Source organism: Felis catus, chromosome C1 (assembly GCF_018350175.1).
Source record: "Felis catus isolate Fca126 chromosome C1, F.catus_Fca126_mat1.0, whole genome shotgun sequence".
Lineage (NCBI taxonomy): Eukaryota > Metazoa > Chordata > Mammalia > Carnivora > Felidae > Felis > Felis catus.
The window spans coordinates 62005787-62032194 of record NC_058375.1 but is presented as its reverse complement, the minus strand read 5'-3'; the positions used below and the strand labels follow the sequence as shown (position 1 = coordinate 62032194).

Genomic DNA, 26408 nt, shown 5'->3' with positions numbered 1-26408 from the left:
TCATATAAATCAACAACCACAAAACCAAAGACAGAAGTGTCCCCTTTCTGTAAGCTGATCAATAAGCTCAAACAGCCTCTTTACTTTGCACCATAAAAAAGTATTGGGAAAATTAGACTACCTAAAAGTAGCCATACTTGTATCAACTATGCCATTGCTTCCTGAAACGATATTCACCAAAACGCCCCTAGAACTTGGTTCAGTTAAAAACGCATTGATTGAACATCTCTGTGATAAAGAGAAAAGGATCTTTGCTCTTGAAGCCCTGACACACCCAGATTAGTGGGAAAAAAGAAAAATGTAAACAGGTCATTTCAATACAAAAACTCAAACATGACCGAGTTCCTCACTCTGATGGGCATCTTTCCTTTTACCTCTTTCAGTGGGACTTCAGAAGCATTGTAGACATGCAAGGGTTAGTATGCTGTGAGAACACTGAGGGAAGATACACGCCTATTCTTCAAAGTCCAGCTTTAGCCCTACATCCTCCAGGAAGCTTTCCACTCTACTTTGATCTTTGACTTACTCGAAATCCTTTGATTTCCAGTAAAATTGCCACTTAATCATTTTGGTTCCTAGTAATTTTATACCTTACATGGGAAATAAATTGTTTCCTGGGCACGTGTTCTATGTACCCAACCATAGAGTAGTAAGCCCTCTAAGCAGAAAGACTTATACTCTTTTGAGCAATATACAGTGTTATATCTGCATTAATCTGAAAAACTGAATGTTTTATTGTTGGCAGATTAAGATTAGTAAAAACTAGTTCACAAATAATAAATGCAATAGTTTGGGATTCTATTACATTGGGTGCACCTATGAAACAGTGTTTTATAAAATTTGAAGACTTTTTGGTATGATTTAAAGCATTTGAATTATTAGAAACAGAAAAAATTGTAAATATAAACATATCTGTTACACAGTAAATGTTCTATTTCTACTTTTAATCATCATTTATATTTTTGGTCCTGCTTTACAACCTGGTGGTAACAACTTGCATTTACTCACAGGGCAACAGAATACACATCCAATTGCCCCATAATTGAAGAGTTATAGCTAGACAAAACTTTCGATGATCACTCATTTGTTTTAATACCACATGCAAAATGGTTGTGATGACAAGATAACACTCCTAAACCTCACAAATCATCAGTTTATATTATGCTAACTTATCACTTAAATCTATTTCCTAAATATTTTTACTGAAACTCAAAGAAAAAAATACTTATTAACATAAGTATTTTTAAAAAAAAGAGAGGTAAAAAAAAAACCCCAAAACCTAATAACAACAAAGAAATGACCTTTGTATGAAAACTTATTAACATAAGTATTTTTAAAAAAAAGAGAGGTAAAAAAAACCCCAAAAACCTAATAACAACAAAGAAATGACCTTTGTATGAAAACTAATAATTTTAAATGGATTAAATCTCACAAACATTTACTTCTAATATCTAAGATTCACTCTCATATCTAATTTATTTTATCTCCCCTATCTTTAATATGTCCTCCCTTTCATTTCCACTGCCACTAGTAAAATTCTGCTTTTCATTACTTCTCAGTTAGATTACTGCAACAACTGCTTCATCAGTTTCTTGACTTTCCCATCAAGTTGATCTTCTCCAATGATGCTAGATTAATTATTGCATAACACAGTTCCAAACTTCTGATTCCTAGCTCAACCATTTGCACTGCCTACTTTCTTACAGAACAAAGTCTAAACTACCTAAAGTCTAGGATTCACTGATTTCTGTGCTATTGTTTCAATTTATCTTCCTGAATTTCTTTCCCAATCACATGCTTCCTACATTACACATATTACATACATTCATAGACACTTCATCCACTAAAGCTAAACTACTCATTGTTCCTGTATATGCCTTTAACATTCTAATCTCTATTTTCTTAATGTTTTCTCTAAGCCTAGGCTACTCTCCCAAATTCTACCCATCCTTTAGAGCCAAGTTCAAATGTCCCTTCTTTCATGAAGATGTTTCTAAATTCCTCAGAAGTAGTTAATATTCTTCTTTCTGAAATTTTATTGAATTTTAAAATGTCTCTCTTATGGAACTTGTTACTTTATACCTAAAACATACTTAGGTAAGTGTTTCTCTGCTTTACTAAAACTGTGAAAAGCTCTTGAGAATGGAGCATATGGCAGCTTCACATCATAAGCTCTAATGGGCCAAGTATAAAGGCTTCAAACATAGTAGATCCCCAAATAGTTGTTGAACAAAAGGCTGAATGGAGTGATTACTTGTTAGTAGTCTCAGAATTGTGGACTTTATACAAAAGATTATGTATGGGATCTATATGAATGTTATTGATAATCATTCAATGAAAATTATTGCCTTTGAATAATCTGACTCGCTTCATAAACTAGATCAGTGGTTGTCCAGCTCTTCTCCACAGCACCTTTGGGACTCCACAGACGTGGCCTGGGGATCTCTCTCCTGGGCAGTAGAAAATGGTAAGTGAACAGATTTCTGTACTCTGCATTCTGCCTTCAACTAAAGCTGCTACATTTTATATATTGGCCTTCTTGTAAGACTTTGCTTAGAAAGCTTTCACTGTTTAAAAAGTTTTTTTGAGGGGCACCTGGATGGCTCAGTCAGTTGAGCGACCGACTTTGGCTCAGGTCCTGATCTCACGGTTTGTGAGTTCGAGCCTCGTGTTGGGCTCTGTGCTGACAGCTCAGAACCTGGAGCGTGCTTCTGATTCTGTGTCTCCCTCTCTCTCTGCACCACCCCACTCATGCTCTGTCTGTCTCTGTCTCAGAAATAAACATTAAAAAAAATTTTTTTAGAGTTTTTTTGAAATCCCTTGGGGTTTTACCCCTAGAATACTATAATTCCGTATTTGTTTCAAGTCTCTGACCCACACGAAAATAACTTCACATGAAAACTAGGTAAATGAGCTGCTGTGTTTTTGGCTGAATTTACTATTAGAAAAATATCAGAATGGTAGCACAAAAGTAGGTAATTTGAATCAGGACCTCTTATAATACCTGACTTTGTATGAGACCTGCTATAATAGTCTCTGACCTAAATTTTTGATCTGACTTTATTGACTTGAGAACAAGCTAGCTGGTGAATCTTACAGACATCATTCTCTTTGTGGCCATTTCTCATAGATTTGAAAGATCCCTGAGAGGCAGTTATATAGCTTTCTATTTCTGTAAAAGACAATGACAAAACTTTCTATCACCTAGCCTTAAAGTAGCCTTTCCCCTTACCCACAAAGAAGAAAACTGATTTGCACTGTATCTTCAGTGAACAGACACTTAAATCTGTCTTAGACTCCCAGTTAGTTACACAATCCTATGTTCATTATTTGAGGTGGGGGGAATACCTGTTTAAGTCACGGTGTATAATTGGCTGTGTCAGGTTGTGAAGGTACTCCATACCTTTGGCAACATCTACTGCAATAATTAATTTAGACTGCAAATCAAGAATCCTAGAATTAAAAAAAAAAAAAGATTTAGTGAGAAAGAAATGGTCAAAGCCAATAACACATCTTTCTAAAAGAAATCAATGGTGTGTGTGTGTGATTTGTTATTCTGTGTATCTTTCAGCCTTTTTTGCTTTATTGAAGATTAAGCTAAAAATTCAAAAAAATCTGGAAAAATAGGTTTCCACATCAGAAAATGCTTAATTCTAAATCAGTTTAGATATCAACCCCACATATTAAAAATATTTTACTTGAGTTTATAATATTTATAACATTATACTTAATTTTTTATAATAGCATAAAATTGATTCTATTTTAATAACTGAGAAAAACCACACTCTGATTATTGTATGCATATATCTAGGAAGTGAATTAGAATTGACTGTGCAAGGCTATTCTTTTTTAACTTTAAAGCATAAATGCTTGGACCCCTGATAATTATTTTATTCTGAGCTTACATATATCTGCTTTATTGGTATGTCATATTAACTTAATTAGTGTAAGCTTCAGTTGCTAATTTAAATTCCTTGGATTTGTTATCTTCAACTGAATTCCTGTTAAGAAAGTACGGAAATATTTCTATTCATTAAAACATAATTCTTGGGCATAAATTATTAGCCATCTTTAAAATGCTACCTTTCCTAGCATTCAGAGATGCCAGAAGGTAAAGGGTCACCCAAGCAGAAAGTCTCTGAGGTGTTGCAAGGATAATTCCAATGACACTTAAAAGGATAAGTCAGAACACGAAAACCATACCTCTTCTGTTCATGAAGGAGGGAGAATAGAGAACCCCCTGATATGTACTGGGTGACAATGGCGAACTGGCTGGGATCATTCAAGCAAGCACCCACAAACTGAATTACACATGGATGATTGAGCCGGCAGAGAATGGACACCTCTCGGCAAAACATATCCACGTCTGATTTGGAGCAGTAGGTGTTGGCTCGGTAACTGCAAATGGCAGGAGCGGGGAATCCTCAGTCAACAGATGGATCAAAACAAGGGGCTTGCCATGCATATGCTTCTTAAAGTTCACAACTCCAGTCTGATACTAAATTTTCTCATTTGCTCGCTTACCGTTTTATAGCCACTATTTTATTTCTGCACCGTCCTTTATATACTTTCCCAAAAGAACCTAAAATTGTTTAAGAGAAATGAATAAACACATATTATCTTGAGCTCTTGAAACTAACAGCAGACTAGTGTTTTCTTAGGTTACCTGAGCCGATAATCTCATGGAACTCAATTTCTGAGAGTTGAAGATGGAAATGTGAGGGTAATCCAGCCCTTAGGAGGAGGACATCTGCCTTCTCTGCAAATAGGAATTGTTATTTTCTTTTTTAAGATTAAAAAGCACACATGGATGTGTCCACATGATTTACATACATGCTTTACTTAACGAAAAATGTCATTCCCCAGTAGCATCTATTTTCCAAATACAGTTGACTCTTTGGAGATACTAAAACCTTATCACAAATGATCCCTATTCCCTGCATTAAAATCATGTTAGTTTTCTGTCTCTGTTCTCTGACCTTTGTTATCAGGGCTAAGGGTTTATTCCTAATCTGATCAATAACTAGCTTGTCTGCCTGACATGGCAACCCTGGAGTACAGTTCGTATCACATCATGATAAGGAGTTTTATCTGGTCAACCCCGGAAGCATACCACAGTAGGCTTAGCCAAATATCCATCAGCTAAATCTCAAAGGGATGCCAGTTAGATGTCAAAAAATAAGTATGTGAATCATTCAGAGGAAACATCCCAAACCAAAGATAATTTTTTAAAAAACTTCAAATTCTAAATAGTTACATATAAATTTATAGTTGAATTATATATTTTAAAATTTTTCCTGATTCAATGCTATTAATTTCTATGTGCAGCATCCACACAAGAATTTTCCAAGGTATTACTTATTTGGGGTCTTTTGAAAAATAACTTCTTTGTTCAAATTTATTTTCCTATGGCAAACCTATTCCCAATTCTCCTCAAAGATATTAACATTGGTACTTTAGATTTCATTGAAAGTACAAATGTCTTTAAGAACTTGATCTTTCTTTAATACTTATGAAATTCTCACTGTTATACCTTCATGAAGCAAGATGCCATATGAAAAATAGTACGGAGGTAAGATTAACTGTGGGAACAATGGCTTGTTGGTAATATTGTTTATGCACGCAAAATAGTCATCATGTATAATATGTGAAACAAAATAGAAAGTTATTGTATGTGAGCCAATTGTTATCCTGAGTGATAAAGTGTAACAATTGTCCCATATTGAAATACCTTTTGTCATGCTTTTAATCTTCCCCAAGGGAGATGGAAGAGACACATAGGAGCCATCTAGAAATCAAATTAGATTATAGAGTTGAAGGTAGCCATCATTTTTTTCTACACAAACATTAAACATTATAAAAAGAAGCAGGTGACAAAAGAAATTTGCTAAGAAAACCAAGTGAGAATATAGCTTTAACCCAGGTCTTTCTCTGTATACTGAAACTGCACAATGAGTGTTTATTTAGAGAGAACACAAAAGATTAAAAAACAAAAAAACAAGGTCTAGCAGACTCCAACAGATTTAATTTGTGTCTGGGTATGATATTCTCTGGCCTGCCTTAATAGATTACTAAAATGGAACATGACTGCTCTCAGCTCACCCAGGCCTTCCTAGTCATGCATAAGCCTCATAGAAACCCAGTCCAGGGAATGTTAGTTAAACCTGAAGGAACTACAGATTGGTAAATTAGAAAAAACAGCTTAAATGAAGGCTTCTTCTGGTTTTAAGTGTATTTATTTTGAGAGAAGGAGAGAGAGTGAGTGTGGCAGGGGCAGAGAGAGAGGGAGAATCTCAAGCAGGCCCTACACCATCAGCATAGAGCCAGATGCTGGGCTTGATCTTACAAACCATGAAATCATAACCTGAGCCAAAAATCAAGACTTGGATGCTCAACCAAGTGAACCACCCAGGTGCCCCAAGTGAAGGCTTCTTTATTTTCAGCTTCACCCAGACATAAGTTTTCTTAAAATGAAGCTAATCTGACATGCCCTCCTCTCTAACCCTGGAATATAATAGTAATAGAAACAAATGAAATAAGTCATACAGAGAAAGACAGATACCATATGTTTTCACTCTTATGTGGATCCTGAGAAACATAACAGAAGACCATGGGGGAGGGGAAGGAAAAAAAAAGAGGTTAGAGAGGGAGGGAGTGAAACCATAAGAGACTCTTAAAAACTGAGAATGAACTGAGGGTTGATGGAGGGTTGGGGGTGGGGGGTGGGTGATGGGTATTGAGGAGGGCACCTGTTGGGATGAGCACCAGGTGTTGTATGGAAACCAATTTGACAATAAATTTCATTAAAAAAAAAGGTTTACCTTTGGGCACAATATTGTACTAACAACAAAAACTGAGTAAGAAAGTGATACCTCCTCCAGGCTGAGAATATTCATTACAGGGCAATTCATCCTGCGGTCTCTTATAATGCTTCAGGAGTGTGACAATCGGATCATGTCCTTCATGAAAAGACAAAAAGGACAAAGAGTCTTAACTTCTGTTTGATTTATTCAGCTCACCATATAACTCAAAAGTGACTAGAGACAGCTTGAAGCATAGGCTCTATCTTAAGAGATAATATACTGCAATAGGAATGTAGTACTTTCATTCATTCAGTCAGTCAAAATAATTCACTGAGACTCTACTACACGTGAGACTCTATGTTAAGCACTATATTGGGTGGGGGATATACAAAGAACAGTGACTCTGGTTCTATCCCCAAGAAGCTTAGTGTAGTTGAATAATGATGAGAATTTTTAAATGAGGAAATATGAGGTGCTAAGGGCACCATTAAAAGGGTGAAAAGCACATATGGTAACCAGGAAAGAGGGATGAGTTTGCTTTGATTGAACATTACATTTCATTGGCAACTGCAGTATATAACATGGCCCTAAGATAATTTACATAGGTTTTTGTGACAGGAGACAGCTGGCTGGCTTGCTATCAATATTTGTACTCCCCATTCATGTAGTGATTTTGTCACTGGGAATGGCTGTCCACCCCGGGAGGTCAGTGCCCTGTCATCCCTGCATCCAGTTATGGCCTTGAGAGAAATTCTCACCAAGGGAACATGAGCAAAAGTGATGCTGCTTCCAACTCTGGGCTTTTAGAAAAAGACCTTCTCTACTCTTCCTATGTGCTTGCTGGATGCAGATGGTTGGGAGATGGGAGATGGAAGAAAGCCATCTACTGACCAGAAATGCCCACACTAGACTTTTACACAACCGAGAAATAAATTTCTACTACCTAACACCACCAAAATTAGGCAGGGGGGGGGGTGTTATTAATTGTAATAGGTACTTATTGTGTAAGATAAAAAATGCTAAATGCTCCTCTGTGTAGACCAATGATTTTAAATAGAACTAAACTTTTTGATATTGTATTATGTTTTAACTATAAAAATAATCTACTGAAGCTAATTTATACAAGAGAAAAATAAAGTCAGCCTTAAAGACCCTGCCAAAAGACTTGTGAAATGCAACAGAACTCATTGTAAAAATGGTACACTTTAGGAATTGAGAAAGCAGAAGTGCTTATCCATCACAGAGGGTTCATAGTTAACATTGATTCAGAAAACACCTAGCTAATGTATACAGTATATGCTGAGAGTTATGCCTGCTTACCAAATCCCCCTTCAAAAAGAGAAAAAGATTTTAATAGAGCATGCAAGATCATGAGATGGAGTAATTAAGATACTAACTAGCATTAAAAGCTTTTCCTGGGGCACCTGGGTGGCTCAGTTGGTTAAGCGAACGACTTCAGCTCATGTCAGGATCTCATTGTTTGTGAGTTCAAACCAGGTGTTGTAACTCTGTGCTGGCAGCCCACAGCCTGCTTTGAATTCTCTGTCTCCCTCTCTTTCTGTCCCTCCCCTGCTCTCTCTCTCTCTCTCTCTCTCTCTCTCTCTCTCTCAAAAGTAAACAAAATAAACATTAAAAAAAAAAAGCTTTTCCAAATGTAATATCCCAACACCAGCTTCTTCAAGAAAAACAACATTGTGATGATGATTAATAAAATTGGTAGCAAAACTTAAATCTACCGAGTTAACAACTGGTGTTCATTTTCTTATCCGCAGATATCAATTTATGACTGGTAGATCTATAATTTTCTCAAATCACAGACATAGGTTATGACGAAATAATGAGGAGCCAGTCCTATTCACACTTTTTCTTTGGATTCTCCCGTGATCACAATCAGGGAAACCTCAGAACCCGAATGGCATTAGCCAATAGGCAAATTTCTAAAGAGACTAGTAGGCAGAAGGAACAGATAATGTAAAGGTTCCAAGATGGGAGCAAACGTGACACCTTCAGAAATGAAAGAAGGCCAGTGTGGCCAGAGCATCACAGGCAAGGATGAGAGTGGTTCCAGACTTGGCTGGAGAAACAGATGAGTACACATCACGTCAGGTGGTGCTTCACAAACTTTTTAGTGTGTTTAAGCATCACTTGGAGAGCATGTTAAACCACAGATTCCTGAGCCCTGCCCCCAGAGATTCTGACTGAAAGGTCTACAGTGGGACCTGAGAGTTGCTTTTCTGACAAAGTCACAAGTGATGCTGATTAGGAGTCCACACTTTGATGCTACTGATGTGGAGTTTTGGATTTTACGACAGAGTTTGGATTTTAATGTAGGTGAAATGGGGAACACTTGAGGATTTTTTTTAACGTTTATGTATTTATTTTGAGTGAGAGAGAATGTAGGCGAGTGAGCAGGGGTGGAGCAGAGAGAGAGAGGGAGAGAGAGAATCCCAAGCAGGCTCTACTCACCAGGAGTCTGATGTGGGGCTCCATCTCACGACTGTGAGATAATGACCCGAGCCGAAATCAAGGGTCTGATGCTTAACTGACTGAGCCACCTATGTGCCCCTGAAGGATTTTAATTAGTAGAAGGACATGACTTGTTTTACCTTTTAAAAAAGGTCCTTATTTACAAGTTAGAACTATGATACACCCTCGTAAGGCTGTTGTAAAGATTGAGATAATGCATGTGATAGGCCTAACAATTTTAAGATATAAATATGCCTCTCAGATCTTTTCACTGCTTTTTGCCTTACTGTTTAGCCCCAAGAATTGTAAATGAACTTGGAAACTCCTTTATGGAACTTCAGATAAATTTTCTAAACATCAATATATTCCATTTCTATTGCTGCTATTGTTAATTACTGCAAACTTAGTGGCTTAAACAACACAACTGTATTATTTTCTAGCTCTGGTAGTCAGAAGTCCGACATAGCTCTCAATGGGCTAAAGCAAGGTGTTGGCAAGCTTCATTCCTTTCTAGAGGCTCTTGAGGAAGGTCAATTTTGTTGCTTTTTCCAGCCCTGAAAGACCACTGACATTCCTTGGCTGTGGCCTCCCTTTTAGATTTTCAAAGCTAGCAATGGCTGGCTGAATCATTCTCACTCCACATCACTCTGACCTCTGCTTCTGCCTCCCTCTTCTGCATTTAAGGACCCCTGCTATTACACAGAGCTCACTGGGATAATCCAGGATAGTCTTTCTCTAAAAGTCAGCTAATTAGCAGCCTTAATTCCCCTTTCCCATGTAAGGCGGCATACTCATAAACTTCAGGAAATAGGCCCTGGACAGTTTTGGGGGGCATTACTCTGCCACCACCCCCAGTATGATGAAAATTTCAGTGTGCTCTGTTTGCGTGTTGGTACTGCTTCCTGTTGTGCACCTCCCTTTCTTTCCCAGGGCTGATGGTCATTTTAATTTCAAGATAGAAGTAGCACAACCAACAAAAAGTTATCTGGAATTAAAATTCCCCTTCATCTGTCCTGCTGCTAGATTCATAGGTTCTGAGGTTTGTCTGCTCCTGTCTATGCTTTCTGCCCCCACTTTAATAGGACCTGTGTTGCTTTAAGTTGTTCTTTTACTTAATTTGGTCTTTAAGTGTTTGGGACCAAGAAAAACAAAAAACAAAACAAAACAAAACAAATTATCTTATTTCCGTTTTTCCTTTGGGAAAAATAAAACAACCTAAACCCCAAGCATTTACCCAAGCATAACAAAGCTTAATTCACAAAGCCCACATCCCTGCCTGTCTCAGCCTCTCTGTTGGACTGACTGTGGCTGACAGCAGAGAGGGAGAGGGCCTCCTGCTTTCCCTAGTGAAGCAGAAAGCCGCATCTTGAATCCTGACCGTCTGTGTAAGTCCGTGATCACACCCTTGATGTTACCTTTCATTTCAACAGCTCTCTTGGCTCCACTTGCTCTGAGCAGTTTTAATTTCCTGCCAGCACAGTGGCACAATTTGCTGGCATTTTCTTTGGGATGCTTTTCATCAAGAGCCTAATGAGTGCCTGGGTTCTGGCTGATGATAAGCACGAGGCTGCCAGGGAAATGCCAAGAGGCCCCTTGACTCTGGAAGTCATCTCCGCCTGATTTCCCACCTCCTGCTAACTATGGGCTGAGGCGCACATGTATGGGAAATTCTCCACTGCTATCACTGCTCTGACAAACTACCAAAGTGTATGCAAAGAAACCTGAAAACCACTAGGGCCCAACTCCCTGATACTTGGGCACAAGGAGTTAAGTAGAAAAATGCCTTGATGGAACTCACTAAATGGACTTGTTAAGGCAAACTCCTGATAATGGATATACCCAGATAACCAAGGCACACTAATGGAACACGTCCAGAGATAATCAAACTTCCACTAATTAAATAAAATGTTTTCCCATATCTAAGAATTTACTATCTACATCCAAGTATTTTACCCAAAACAGGAGGTTGCTATGTTATTAGCCTAATGCAGTTATAATAATGCTTTGCACATTCGGAGGATTACTCATTGGAGCCCATGAAGGTTTTTGCCAGCTTGGAGTGTCTTTCATATCTTGCGCCCCACTCTTCCAGTCTGTCTGTACCATTCAAATTCCATGTTTTCCCTTTAATTCATCTCCTGTTGCTTTCCTTATACTTGGGAGCTATTTCCCCCAACTGCAAATTGCTTTGTTTTCAGCTTTCTGAATATCTGTATCTTAAAATCTAGGTTGTTGTGTAAGGCTACACGTCCATTCAAAGGGCTGTTACATAGACAGTTTACTATGTATGTCATGGTATGTAACAGAGGGTTCCTAATTATTCAAGAAGGAAAAGGACCCATCTTATTATATCCCTATAAAGTTGTGTCTCCACCCCCACCACTTCGTCTTAGGAATGACAGATGCTGTTTATTGCTATGAAAAATTATTTTAAGTACTAGGTCTGAAGATTAACAGTAAACGACACTGGTACTAAGATCTTCTCCCAGATGTTGTGACTCTGAAGCCCCCTGGGTCTGAGGTGGAGAACATAGGGATTGGGTCTTGAATACATAAGCTAAGGAATTCTTATTGACTTCACATGTCCAAAATGCCCAGGTGATCAAAGGAGCAGTCTCAGCCTTTCTTTGGACTGCCTCAAAGAAGAAAACTTTCACAGTAATGGTATAGATGAGACTTTGCTCAATTTTGTTATCTCCCCTTGCCTGCATGTTAAAAACTCATCTTCCAAAAGCATTGAAAAGTGGGACCAGAGGATGGCTCCTGATGCTTATTTTTCCTCCTGCCAGTTCTGGTCTAAACACTGTCATTTAAATTAGAGGCAAGAAAAATTCAAGATTTGCTACACCATCTCATCACTTAAATCTGAAAGATGCTTTCATAAGAAAGGGTACACACATCCCTTTCTCCCCATATTCTTGTCCCTTAATCACCAGGCTCAAACAAGAATGCTGTCAGTCCTTCTTCACTTTGAGATAACAATCCACAATCACAAATGTTTTTGCCAAAAGAACACTATATAAACCAAGTCACTTAGCATTCTTCTTTCCTCCTTTTCTCTTCTTCTTATATGGCTTTTTCCCGCCTTCCTTGTCCTTCTATAGATATTTATTGGGCATCCATTAAATACCAGCTCAAGTAACATCTTCCCAGGGAAGCCCACCATGACTTCTCAGTTTTAAATAGTGTCCTAAACTTTTTACTCACTGTTGTGTTTCCTTTTAATTTTATTCATAGGACTTATTATCTGATAGTTTCTATTTGTTTTCTTGCTTATGACCTGTCTCTTCTGCTAGAAATACAAACTTCCTAAGAGCAAGGGAATACTGTCTAACTCACTGTTTCACCTCAGTTCCTAGCACAGTGTCTATCACATATTAAGTATGTAATATATTTTTTGAATAAATGAATGGAACTGGGTATGAGAGATTAATGTTGAAATATAAATGTCCTTAATCTTGTAATAAACAATTTCTAGTAGAAAAGAGAAAAGTTAATTATATAAATGCTGACTCAAATTTTATTTGGCCAAGTTCTAGGAAGGAAAAGGTAGCAAATGCTGTGAATGTGCATAGCAGTGTTATTTCACAGTAGGCTAGAGGATTCAGGAAAGAGTTCCTTGAGCAACTGTCTTTTAAGCTGAACTTGAAAGATGAATATGAGTTGATTATGCAAAAGGGGAGGAGAACAGTGTTAGAGACAGAGGGAAATGTTTCACAATTCCAATGCATAGGAATAGGAGATTTACTTAGAGCACACTTTAAAATCATCTGCCTATTAAAATTTAAGCACAGATAATAAGAAACCCACAATATTTAAAGAAATATCTACATAGACAACAGAATAGTGGTAAGTGGTATTCTTGAAAACATCAACTATATTATGACAAACCAGATGCTATTTAGTGAGACATAGAACAGAACGTTATGACTGAAATATCTGCTTATTCTCTAATCCACTTCAAAAAACATGTATTGAGCACCTATTAGGAATCAGTCATTGAATTAGCTTTTTGGAAGACAAAAAATAATATCTCAAATGTTTGCTCTCAAAAAGCTTATAATTTGTCATATGTAGAATTTAAGAAACAAAACAGATGAAGATAGGTGAAGGGAAGGAAAAGTAAAATAAGGTAAAAACAGAGAGAGAGAAAACCACAAAAGACTTTTAATGATAGAGAACAAACTGAGAGTTGATGGAGGGGAGAGGGCTGGGAGATGGGCTAAATGGGTAATGGGTGTTAAGGAGTTGATGTGATGAGCCCTGGGTGTTATATGTAAGTGATGAATCTCTACATTCTACTCCTGAAACCAATACTAAACTATATGCTATATGTTAACTAGCTTGAATTTAAATAAAATCTTGGAAAAACAACAAAAAAGTTTTCCAGCTGACTATAAAATAAAGGTTTATAGTTTGGTAAGGGACACAGTGTTTCAATATGAAGTGGAAATATAGAAATAGAAATGCACATATGGTTTAATAAAACATAATGAAAGGACATGTATGCTAGCCTGGAATGTCAGGGAAGACTTTCAGGAAGAGAGGATCTGTAAACTGACTTTTGAAAGTTAGGTAGAAATGAGAAATTGAAAGCGTGGAGTAGGGTAGAGAGGATGGGGAGGGTGTAGAGATAGGACTGTATGAGAAAAGGCTTGGAAACATGGAACAACATGGTATATATGGGAAGAACAAGTATTTTGTATTACTATCACGTGAATACATACTGTCTTACAGAGTAATTGTGTACACATGGTGAGTTAATGCATATGAAATATTTTGAATATGCCTGGCACAGAGTGAACCCTGAGTCAATGTTAGTGATGCAGTGAATGTAACGATGATTGCGGCATGTGGGGTCACACATGTGAGAGGAGTGACTAGACATGAGGTTTGAGAGATAGGAGGGCACAGGGCATGGGCACAGGATTTGTCATGAAAATACACTGGAACTTTTACTATAGGTAATAATGGGTTACTGAAAGATTTTAAGCTGGGGAATGCTATGGCCCTGTTTACACCTTGAATACTTCTTTAAGACTATAGTTAAAAAATGGAATCAAAGATGCTGAAGACAGACAGACAGACAGAAAGAAAGAAAGAAAGAAAGAAAGAAAGAAAGAAAGAAAGAAAGAAAGAGTTATGAGGCTATTAAAATGGATCAGAAGAAAGATGATAAGGTTATGAACTAAAACAATGACAGTAAAAATAAAGAAGAAAGGATGGATTAAAATGTACCTATGAAATAAAATGATGAGAATTTTTGATTGAATGGATACGAAGAAAGGCAGATTGAGGGAGAAAAAGTCATCAAGCATCAATCCAGATTTCTGACTTTAGTGACTGAGTGGATGGTGGTGCCATTAATGACAGAATGAATAAGAGATATGGTAGGAAAACTGACTGATGAGGACAAAAAAGATATTAAGTTCAATTTTGGACTTGCTGAGTTTTGCATACTTCTCAGATATCCAGGTAAAAAGACCCAGCATGTTAGTTGGTATGCTGGTTTGAAAACATGGCTACAAATCCTCTGACACTTGTCCATGACTGAGGGGGAAACCCAGCTATACTAAGGGGACTTGCAAATTTGTGCTAAAGTTTTAGAGTATTGTTTTAAAATATATCTTCATGCAACCACACAAATTAGAATAATGCTTTTAAGTTATTTTTTAAATATTTTGATTAGTGATTTTCAAAACCTCCTTGATCTTGCTTTAGTCCTGATGTTTTAAGATAAATGGTATTGCTTGATTCATAAATAAATATAAACACAACAAAACAACACATGTGTTTATATATTCCAGGTTTGTCTAGTAGTGTTTGGCAGGGATATAAACCCTTCAATGATTCTAATATGTCAATATGTCATATTTCTTACTGGACACTAAAACATGTTGTAAATTAGGAAAGACTATGAGATTTGGGGGTTATATGAGGTTTGACTGAATCTTTGTTATACATATAATAATAACAAATATCATTATTTTTATTGAGAATCTGCTATGTTCCCGACACTTAGATGTTATCCCAAAACTTCAGAATTCTGTAAAGTGGTTATTAATTTACTCATTTTAAATTTGAAGATCAAGACTTAGAGATGGTTAAATGACTTGCCCAAAGTCATTAAATACTAAGGATGGAATTTGGACTTAGATCTATCTGATTCTAGAGCAAGGTGGTAAGAGCTTGAAATCTGAAGACAGAACTCTGTTTGGTACCAGCTATCCACTTAAGAGCTGTGTGGTTTGGGCAATTGTGACTTAACAGCTCTAAGTCTCAAACTTTTAATCTATAATGGAAAGGTAATCCCAATTTAAAGGGTTATCTTGATAATTTAATTATGCATGCATGTATATGCTTGTGTAATAGGCATGTAATCAATGTAAGTTCTCTTCTACTATCCATTTTAGTATATGCAGCTTTTTACATAGTTATTATGTTTCAAAAAATATTTCAGTGTGCTATTCCCCTACAAAAATGTAAGTTCTGACCATTCTAACTAGAGTTGATATTATTCTATTTATTTATTTTTAAAAGAGAGAGTAACTAAACATGTAGAAAGGTAACCAGTATGCATAAAATGAACACAGAGTTTGAAATACCATCTAAATCTTTTGTTTCTTCCTTCTTCTACCCCACCCATAATTTACTCTAGCACACTAAACTAAGTAACTAAACTCCAAATAAGTAAGAATTCAATATAGAAGAAACTTGGGAACTTATAACCCACTGATGAAGATTTATCAAAAAACTTAATGAATCTACTCTTCCTTCAACTCCTCCCCACTCTTTTCTTTTAGTTATTTTTTTTTACTGGCTGAAAACTGTAGAAACTCACAACTGTAAGACTTTATTACTTTTAGAGGATACACGATAGTACGTTTACTATAAATAATTCACACCATACTACACTTGTCAAAAGGAATGAACAAAGTATATATCATGGTACAGGAGCCTTGATTTTTATTGTTTTTGCTCACTTACTCACTAATTCTCCAACTGCAGCTCCCTGTCACTGTGAATTAGAGTGGTTCTGATGTATACAAATATTGTATTCTGTGTAATTAGATATTGGGATAGGAGCCTCTGTAAATTACTTTAACTGGTGTCAGTACTGAAGCAAATAAGAAGTTTTTAGTTCTGTTTCTAGTTTGGGTTATTTTCTGACCCTAAACAGCCTGACATAAAGAAGTGCTTTTCTTTGTCAAAGGCAGCCTTTTCAAATCTAACTGCCAGACACACTATTGAGCTATGTGTTCAATTCTAATTGGCTGAGATCTTTTCAATTCGGCAGTTTCATCTTTAATGCAATGGATGTAAGATTATGTGTAGGTCTTTTCAATGGGTTTTCCATACTGGTGATTAGGGCAGAGGATTTGAACATAAGCAGGCTGCTGGCTATTTCTTCTGGCCAATTTAAATTGATTCATACAAGTCCTTTGTACCCCAGGGAAAGGGCAGAACAAATCCAAGTGAGTGAGACAGCTATCGCTACTGTTAGATGGAATAGTAGAAAAGAAGGGAGGGTGGCAGGCTAGAGGAGGGGAAACACTCTAAATATTGTAAAATTAGAGCTCTGAGCAGTCTAGCAGAGAAATATTGCAACTTAACCAGTAGGCTTCTGTGTAGAATCAAGTTCACAGGGAAAATTATTTCCAAGATTGATTTTGATATCTTTAGGTTAAAAGGGCTATGTAAATGGAAACAGTTCTTCATATCTGATTCCACAGGGACCCATAGTGAGTGAACTCTTTTCTGAATTTCCAAAAGAGAGTTGATAACTCTTACAAAACTCCAAAGCACCCCTGAAATGAATTTGCTATGTCAGAATAGCAGAGGGTAAGCTAAAAATTTTGTTGGTGTCAGGTAAAAAATTTTTCTTAGAAAAGATTGGTACAGTTGCAAAAAACTCCCAATTTTCTACTAAGAGGGTAGACTAGGATGAGCTATTCAAATTGGATGCATCCAAAGAGTACTCCTTTTCAAGAGAGACCCTGGTTATAAAGCTCCCTTCGGGTTTATCTCTCCCAGGAGAGAATAAGGTACTGGGTAAACCACGATGGGACCATTTATATAACATCTCTATCCTATGAAGAAGGAACTTCAAGTGAAGCCTTAGTGTTTTCTCAACTCCATCTCCAAGTTTCTCAGGAAAATCCTTAGTCTGCTACATCAGTCAATTTGGTGACTCCCTACCTAAGGGAGAAAGGAATGCATTTCTTTATCCAAAGGAAACAGGGACAGTGCACTGTTGACAATATTTTAACAAGGTCATTTCAATCTTTCCTGAACACACAAAAACAATCCAACATTTTTCTACCAAGAGAAAATAGCAACAATTTTCATTTTGTTGGTTTTGACTTGTTCTGCTCTAGAACATATGCAAAACACCCATCTGTCTCCTGAGCACTAACATTCAGTTTGTTAAAATTCATAGTAATAATGAAATGGAACACCGATGCCTATCACATTAGTTGAACAAATAAGGGTGACAAGTATGGCATATGTTGCAGAGACCAGTGGGTAAATCCTCTATGCTAAAAGATTTTTTTTTTTGTCATTCAATACGAAATGTTGGGAACTTACATAATGATTCATTGTTTCTTAAAATGTGGAATTCCACAAAAACTAAAACTAAAACCAGTTTTCAACTATCACTCTCAATCAACTAAAAACAAACAAAGCCAACCCCTGTGAAGAGTTACCTACAGCAGCTATATCTGAGCTGTCTTCCGGAAGACTAATGCTTTGTAAACAGTCTTTTTTCTGAAACTCAAGTTTCTTGAGAGACACTGTCTGAGAATCACTTGAATAAATGCAATGTGTTGAGTAACTAGAACTTAGTAAGGCCTCCTAAGGCTTCAGAATATGTAGGATTTTCAAAGAGATACTCAAATACAGACTACCAGGAATTTATTTTATACAAATTACAAGGTCATTATAACTAACAGAAATGCATTCAGAAATTCATCAAAAGTCATGTATGTGAATACTAATAGCAAAAGTATTCCTAATAGTCTCCAACTGAAAATTATCCAGGTGACCCTAAGCAATAGAATGAATAGTGATATAACAAAACATTATAACAAGAATTAACAATATACAACTGCCTGCAATAATATGAGTGAATCTCACAAATTGTTGGTCAAAAGAAGTCAGACCAAAAAATGTACATACCATAATGTTCCATTTATAAAGTACAGAAAAAGGCAAAGCTAATTTATGCCCCAAGAAGGCAGTGGTACCCTCTCTGGGGAATGACTGGAAAAGAATGTAAGTGGATATTTCGAGTGCTGGCTATGTACAGTTTCTTCATCTGGATACCGGGTACTGGATGTGTGAGTTCAGTTTGTGAAAATTCATCGAGCTATAATGTGAAAATTTGTGTGTGTGCACGCATGCACACATGTATATTTGCACTATACCCAAATAAAAAGTATAAAACATAACAGGCCTACATCTAACTCATTTCTTACTATACCATGTCTGTTCACTTTTCTCTATTAAAGTAACTCCAATAATCATTTTTTCACTAGCAGTCTTCAGATTCATACTTTTCTTTCTATGTGCTTACAACAACTCCCCATTTCTATCAATGAAACCCCATCTCTCTTTTAATTAATAGAATTTAATGTCCTATTTCAGGCAGAAAACCTTTTAGGTCAAATTGGTAGCCTGAGAAATCTTCAAGTTTAGCAATTTCTCATTTTTAGTATGGACTTCTACTAGCATTTAAAAAGATAAGAACACTTCTTTATGTGCTTTAAACATCCTAATAAGATAGCAAAGGTGGGCACCAAAGTTTGATATATTTTAGGTATTTAGTTGTAACCCTCTGAGTTCAATGATGATGTATACCATTCCATTTCACCTGAATATTTATTCATTCATTCATTCATTCATTCATTCACCTGGAAATTTAAACTCCATAGGAGAGTATGTATATAAGCAAACCTTGCTTATGAGGTACATATACATCATTAAGCAATGACAAAGAGGCTGCTCCATTGTTGATTATTTCTAGTTTCCTCTCCCTTTAAATGAAGAATTAATTTTTGTCATCTTTATTTATGAACTACTGCTATTACTACTGTTACCATTACTGAAATACCAATTCTTAGTACTTACTGTGTGCTAGCCAGTGTTGTAATCAATTTGCCTACATCCTCTCATTTAATCTGTACAGTCTTGTGAAGGAGAAGTTGTGATAATTCTCCTTTCTGTTTCAGATGAAGAAAGTGAACGTCAGCAAGAATAGGTGACTTGTCCAAGATCAAAGAACATGGTTTGATGTAAACCCAGGTGTTCTCACATCAGAGCCCAAAGTTTCATCATTTTGAGCTGAAGTAAGTTTATATGTATTCACTAATCGTTGGCTCCCTTACTTTTTCTAGATCAGTCATTGTCAGCAAGGTTAGATGTAATAAATATTCCTTTCCTTTGTATTTATTTCATCAAAAGAAATTTGAATTCACATAAAAATTCCCTTATATAAAAGATACAGTGTAGTTCTAGGTCTACTCTAAGAAAGTAACTATTGTTACATATTACAATTTTATTTCTATGATACCTAAGAATTTTATAGCTCATTCTCTTTTTAAAGTGCCAGTACCAAGAGTGCCTTCAGCTCACCTGCAGCCCAGGAGTTGGCTGCCTTACTGATGGTCTATTGGACTCTTTGATCAAGTTCCCAAGTCTCAAATATAATCTACAGAGGAAATCAGAGTGCACAAGTCATACAAGCAAAAGACTTGTTGATGCATTGACATAATCTATGTACACAGTTCAATGTATCACTACAGAGATGCAATGGTGAAAAAATATACCTTTTTCATAAGCCCACATCAAACAGGTCTGCTCATCTTTTTCACCACTAGACCTGCTGGGATCACAAGCTACCAGATTCATATCGGCTCCATTATCCAGTAAGAACTGAACCAGGCGAATGTGACCATGGTAGCAAGCAGAGTGCAATCCTATAATAGAATGAAAGTATGAAAGGAGAAAAGAGGCAAACCGAACCCCAATTTTCAAAAGATAGTTATTACCACATCATAGCATTTTTGCCAGAGATATAAATCAAAGATAGATTTCTTTGATGAAAAATTAATTCTACTTATTGAACAAACATGACATACTTCAAGCAAAAGAAGTATCCTATTCTAGTTGATCTTCTAGACAGATTTCCTTATGTTTAGCACAATTTCTAGTATTTCTTTTTTTTTTTTTTTAATTTTTTCCCCACGTTTTTATTTCTTTTTGGGACAGAGAGAGACAGAGCATGAACGGGGGAGGGGCAGAGAGAGAGGGAGACACAGAATTGGAAACAGGCTCCAGGCTCTGAGCCATCAGCCCAGAGCCCGATGCGGGGCTCGAACTCACGGACCGCGAGATCGTGACCTGGCTGAAGTCGGACGCTTAACCGACTGCGCCACCCAGGCGCCCCTCTAGTATTTCTACATCCACTGAAATTACCAAGAACAAGTGTTAGCATCCTTTTACAAGAACAAAGACCCCAAACAAGTGTTTTTCTTGAGCAGCAAGCCAGGCTAAGGCAGTGGGGTCAGTCTCTCCTGGTACAGATCATAATAGTTACATCAACTGTAGATAATTTAGCACAATAATGAAACTGACCAAAAGTCAGTCTGCTTTTTATTATCACCATGCACCATCAATTCCAAATGATGTCATTGATAAAATATCCCTCCTCATTAGGGTTGACCACTCCCTCTTTTCCCTTCCCTCTTGAGCATCCCACTATTCTTAAGTATTGATATACATCAAAAACTGGTTATGTTTCACTAATGCCTTACCTGTGTGCCCATCTCTTCCTTGGTGGTTGATGCTTATAACATTCTGGTCAAGAAGAAATTTAACCAGGTCAATGCTCTTACCATAGGTACAAGCACTGCAAAAATACAACATAAACAAGACTTCTGTTATGGGTTGAATTGTGTGCCCCACATATTAATATGTTATAACTTACAACCATTATAACTTCACAGTGTAACTGTATTTAAAGGGGTACAATTTAAAGAGGTATTTAAGTTAAAATGGAATCATTAGGGTGGGCCCTAATCCAATATTACTGCTGTTCTAAGATGACACAGACCGAGGGACAATCATGAAAAGGCATAAGAAGAATATGACCATCTACAAGCCAAGGAGAGGTGTCTGAGAAGAAACCAAACCCACTGACATCTTGATCTTGTACTTCCAACCTCAAGAATTGTGAGAAAATAAATTTCTGGTGTTCAAGCCACCCAGTGTGTTGTATTTTATTATGGCAACCCTAGAACATGAATATGGTCCTGATTCACCAGGCTATTCCAGATGCTAGTGTGTATACAAGAGTGTTAAAGAGACAAAGAAGGGAGAATGAGGAAAGGAGAGAGAAGGAAGTGATAAAAAACAAGCACATATGGCAATAAAATCCTGAGATTCCCAAATCTGGGCCTTCGAGATAAGAAGTTGAATAAAACTTCTAGTGTACTATTATTAAATATTTCTTATGATACTCTTTTTCATAAAAGGAGGAAAAATATTGCAAGTTTCTTTCAGTTTTACCTATAGGTCCTAGGCATTCTGCAGGACAACTGAATGGGGGAACTTAGAAGGGTCCAGAGAGATTTAGGTGACAACTTGGACTTGTGATTGGCATCTGAAGTGGGGGGTGGGCAGTTTTGTGGGCCTGAGCCCTTAACCTGTGGGATCTGACACTAATTCCAGGTAGATAGTATCAGAATTAAATTGAATTATAGGACGCACACTTGGTGTTGGCAGAAGATTTGGAGAACTGCTTGGTGTGGGAACAACTCACACATGGCTAGGATCCTATATTTTGAAGTGAAGTATTGAGTGTTTTTCCTTCCAGACTCAGTTCTAGAAGAGGTAGTTCTCTGGATCTTACTATTTCCTCTTTCTGAGATGACCTTGCCCAAATCCTTATTCTTTAATTAAATATCATTATTTTCTTCAAGGAAATACATTATTCATCTAGCCGAACTGTTAGTCCATCTATGAAGACTTCTTATGAACCAAAGGCCAAGTTCATTGCTATCTCCACTGTTTCCTTGTCATTTCAGTCTTATGGCACTTATCACATTGCATTATGGTAATGGACACACCTCTGATTATCTTGATATCTTACAAAAGAGTTCCTTTAAGGAGGGAAGGGTCGGTGTCATCTTTATGTTTTTACCAGTGCCAATACAAGGCAGGTCCTTAATAAGTCTTTCTTGAATAATTGAATGGATAAAAAGCTGCCACTCAGTGCAAAAGATCTAAGCACCATTAATTATTCACATTATAAGTAGGACCCATAACACTACACTTTTAATGTTCCATTGTCTGAACTGTCTCATTGTTTCTTTTCAAAGCAACCATTTACAGGAATTGATGAGTTCCAAATATATACATACATGTGTATACATATGTATTACACGTGTATGTGTGTGTGTATATATATATATATATATATATATATATATACATATGAAAACAATAACAGAAATGTATTGAATGCTTTCTACTGAGTGCAAAGCACTGTGATTTTTACATAGAAAAATTTCAGAACCAGAGTGAACTCCTCATGTAAAGGGAAAGTTTCTTTTATAAATATGTGCTTAAAGTGAATAGAATAAAAATATTAATATGTTATTCGTAGTAGCCACAGGGTTATACAAAATAAAACGATTCGATACATACTTTTAACTCACTTCACTGAACTTGTCATAGAGACTCTAGAGGTGACAATCATCCTTTGATTATAGTTGGTTCCAATTTATGTGCACAGAGTAGCAAAATGATTTGAAAACTAGCCTAAGGTGTCAGCCTTAACAAGCATGACCTAATGGGGAAAGAGGACACCAGTAACTGTACATATCAGTTCTGCCAATTATCCCTTTGACCAATTTTGACTGAAAGCATGGTCCAAAGAGTTCTTGCATCTGTTCTGTTACAGAACATGCAGAACACAGACATAATATTTTGGTATTAGAACATGAAGACATATAAAAAGCACAGAATTTGGAATCGGGTAGGTATTTAATACATGATTTTCTAGTCATAATATTCTCTGGCAGATACTTACCTTCTCTGAGCCTCAATTTTCTCGTCTGTCAAAAAGGGATAATAAAACCTACTTCATAAAAGGTTATGAGGATTAAATGAGATAATGGGTGCAAATATCTGACATATACTCACCACTCCATAAATAGTTTTTATCACCTCCCTTTTGGCTGTACTTTTTGTATGATAAGATAAATCTGAATATCCAAGCAAAATTGGACAGGGTGATGCCTTATCAGGAAGCACAAGCTTAATATTAATTCCATATGAAAAAAAAAAGTCTCCTCATTTCTATTAGTCACCAGTGCAATACAAACACTATGTAAATAACATAGTAGTCTTAAATATATTTTTTAGAGGTTGCAAACTAGCCAAGAAATCTGTAATGTGTATGTAAATGATTTTATATTCAAGGTGTATTAAATTCAAAGTATTGTGTTATTTTTATAGCAAAAGTAGCGCATTGTTAAAAACGAGCATATCAATTTTTATAAAACATCTGCCTCACTTTTGGATATTTTAGGGAGCTATGGATCTTATTTTTAGCAATCTTATCCCTCCTTTTCTAGAGCACATTGTAGAGGACTCTCATGCATTCCTAGAAAGGAGTTAATGCCTTCTTAGGTATCTCAGTGGCCACCGCGACTAGGCTTTTACAGGCTGACAGATGGATGTCTTAGATAGGTAGATACATTTGCACATAAGGTTTAAGTGGTAAGGAAAAAAGTGTCACATTTGATGCTGATGAATTCTGGTAATGAGATTCTTGTCGGAGGAGGATTATGGGCATTGCCCCTTTTGGCAGCTTTCCGCTGAGTGAAGTGGAATAGAAGCAATATGCTTACAGATGTTGATATGCCTGTTGCCTTGGCAACATCAGTCCCTGTCTTTGTGGCTGCTGCCAGGAATGCAGCATCTGGCTCTGGCCCCATCTGTTGTACTGACTGCAGCATCTGCCTCTACCTTTTCTTCTGTGCATCTAGCTTGGGCTCCTTGTCCTCTGCCCACCCTCTGCTCTTGCTCTCTGATTGCAACATCTGCCACTCTCCATTCTTGCTTTATGTGCACAACTTCAGGTGCCAAAGTGTATCAGCCACCCTTAGTGGCTATTGCACTTAAACATTATTTTACCTGTGAAAAGGTGTTTCACTGAAGATGTTTTCTTTAGTCAGACTTTCTATCCCCGATATTTGGATGATTTCCTTGGCAACTTCAAATTTGCCATTGTAGCATGCCCTAAAATTAAAGAAAATGTTTTTATAGTAGTAAGAAAGTACAGGTAGTAGAGCTGGAGGGTGTATGGAACTATACATATTACTCACAGGTGCAAAGGGGTATCGCCATAGATATTAACAACATGCGGCTGAACTTCGATATCGCTCTGGAGCAGGTACTTCACTATGTCATGGTGTCCAAAACGAGAACAGAAGTGCAGTGGGACATGGTCTTCATTGTCCTGAGCATTCACTGTCATCAACAAGAAAGGAAAACTATGTTATCTGGAATCCTCTGTTTCTCAGCCTTCTTAGGTGTAGTGTCAGGGACTTTTCTAAGTGCCCGAGAGACTCCTGGAAATTACCAATTAATGATAATAATAAAGGAAATTAAGTGCAACCAATTTAAAAAGTTATAATTCTATTCCATTGCCCATTGCCACATTAAACAGGCTTTCTTCTAGCTTCCATAAATTCTATGGAATGCATCTAATCAAATATACCTTGCACAAATGGAATAGTTCAGGAAACTAATAAGTATCCAAAAGATCTTTGTGGTCTTATTTCCACAAGTATCTCCTTCCAAAGTGATTTTTTTCTCCTCTGTAAGATGTTAAAACTTATAGATCCTGGCTAAAGCACCATTCCCAGAGATTTTGGTTCAGTAGGTTAGGTTGGGGTCTAGCACTGTGTATGTTTACAATGCTGTTTAGGAAATTCTGATGTGCCAGTAACTGAGAATTATCATATGACAGAATACAAAGCCTGGCATAAAGAAAAGACAATAAGCTTTAGAGTGAGGCAGCCCGTGTTAATTATATTACCACAGTTTTTTGATATTTAGGTGTTCACTCAGTAATGGGCATCTGTCCTTCTCTTTGGCCCAGCCAGCCTCATAACCACTTTGGACATTTAGGGAATTTCCTACACTGAGAGAACTGACTAGAAGCCAAGCCCATGTTCTAGCATATGCTTTCCAAGCCTCCTTTGCAGCTAGGGCACAGGATCAGCAGATAGTGACCGTATGTCCTGGATTAGACTTCTTATTCTGGCATGATTTTTAATGGTGATCCTTTTACTTTCAACAGTGTCCTGCTTTCGACACTTTCCATAGGCTCCTCCAGTTGACACATTATATAAGACTCTGACATCACAGCTGACCACACAGAAAAGCAGACCTAACCTATCTTGGCAATGTAGTAATGGTAGAGTAGCTCCATCCGATTTCCAGAGGCAATGATTCCAGTCACAGATTCGGTGCCTTGCAAGGTTGGTGCCAGGAGCACAGAGTGTTGGCATGTGTGCCTAGCAGGGGTGGCAATGTGTCTTTAAATTTTTTTTTTCAACGTTTATTTATTTTTGGGACAGAGAGAGACAGAGCATGAACAGGGGAGGGGCAGAGAGAGAGGGAGACACAGAATCGGAAACAGGCTCCAGGCTCTGAGCCATCAGCCCAGAGCCTGACGCGGGGCTCGAACTCACGGACCGCGAGATCGTGACCTGGCTGAAGTCGGACGCTTAACCGACTGCGCCACCCAGGCGCCCCGGCAATGTGTCTTTAAGTGACTACTTTTGGGTGTGATTTTGGATATTGTTCCTCACTGTAAGAATTCCAAACCTGGGTTTCCATCCTGTTCAGGGGAGACACTTTGCACTAATTTGTATCCTTTAATATATTCATTTTACGCCTAAATTAGCAAGAGTTAGTTTCCAATGCTTGCAAATAAGAACACCTGATTGATACATACTCATTCCTCAACAAGTATAAAATGATCACTGTGTGCCAAGCAGGGTGCTAAGTGTTGAAGATACTGATTTTTTATTATCGAAAACAATGGATATGATAACACTA

At 37.1% G+C, this 26408-nt stretch overlaps 1 protein-coding gene across 5 annotated transcripts in view; it reads right to left on the bottom strand.

Moving 5' to 3' along the window:
* LOC101085560 (serine/threonine-protein kinase TNNI3K) overlaps positions 1-26408 on the bottom strand; it is a 285312-nt gene that overhangs the window by 162714 nt on the left and 96190 nt on the right. For 4 of the 5 annotated variants that reach the window (XM_045036012.1, XM_045036010.1, XM_045036009.1 and 1 more), the window contains exons 8-17: positions 24665-24809; positions 24474-24578; positions 21086-21180; positions 20099-20248; positions 6873-6959; positions 5732-5788; positions 4667-4759; positions 4525-4582; positions 4204-4398; positions 3349-3453 (exon numbers count right to left, since the gene is read on the bottom strand). In XM_045036012.1, coding sequence (XP_044891947.1) covers positions 3349-3453; positions 4204-4398; positions 4525-4582; positions 4667-4759; positions 5732-5788; positions 6873-6959; positions 20099-20248; positions 21086-21180; positions 24474-24578; positions 24665-24809 — 1090 coding nt within the window. The remainder of the gene's footprint in view (positions 1-3348; positions 3454-4203; positions 4399-4524; positions 4583-4666; positions 4760-5731; positions 5789-6872; positions 6960-20098; positions 20249-21085; positions 21181-24473; positions 24579-24664; positions 24810-26408) is intronic. The other variant, XM_045036011.1, reaches the window with a different exon arrangement.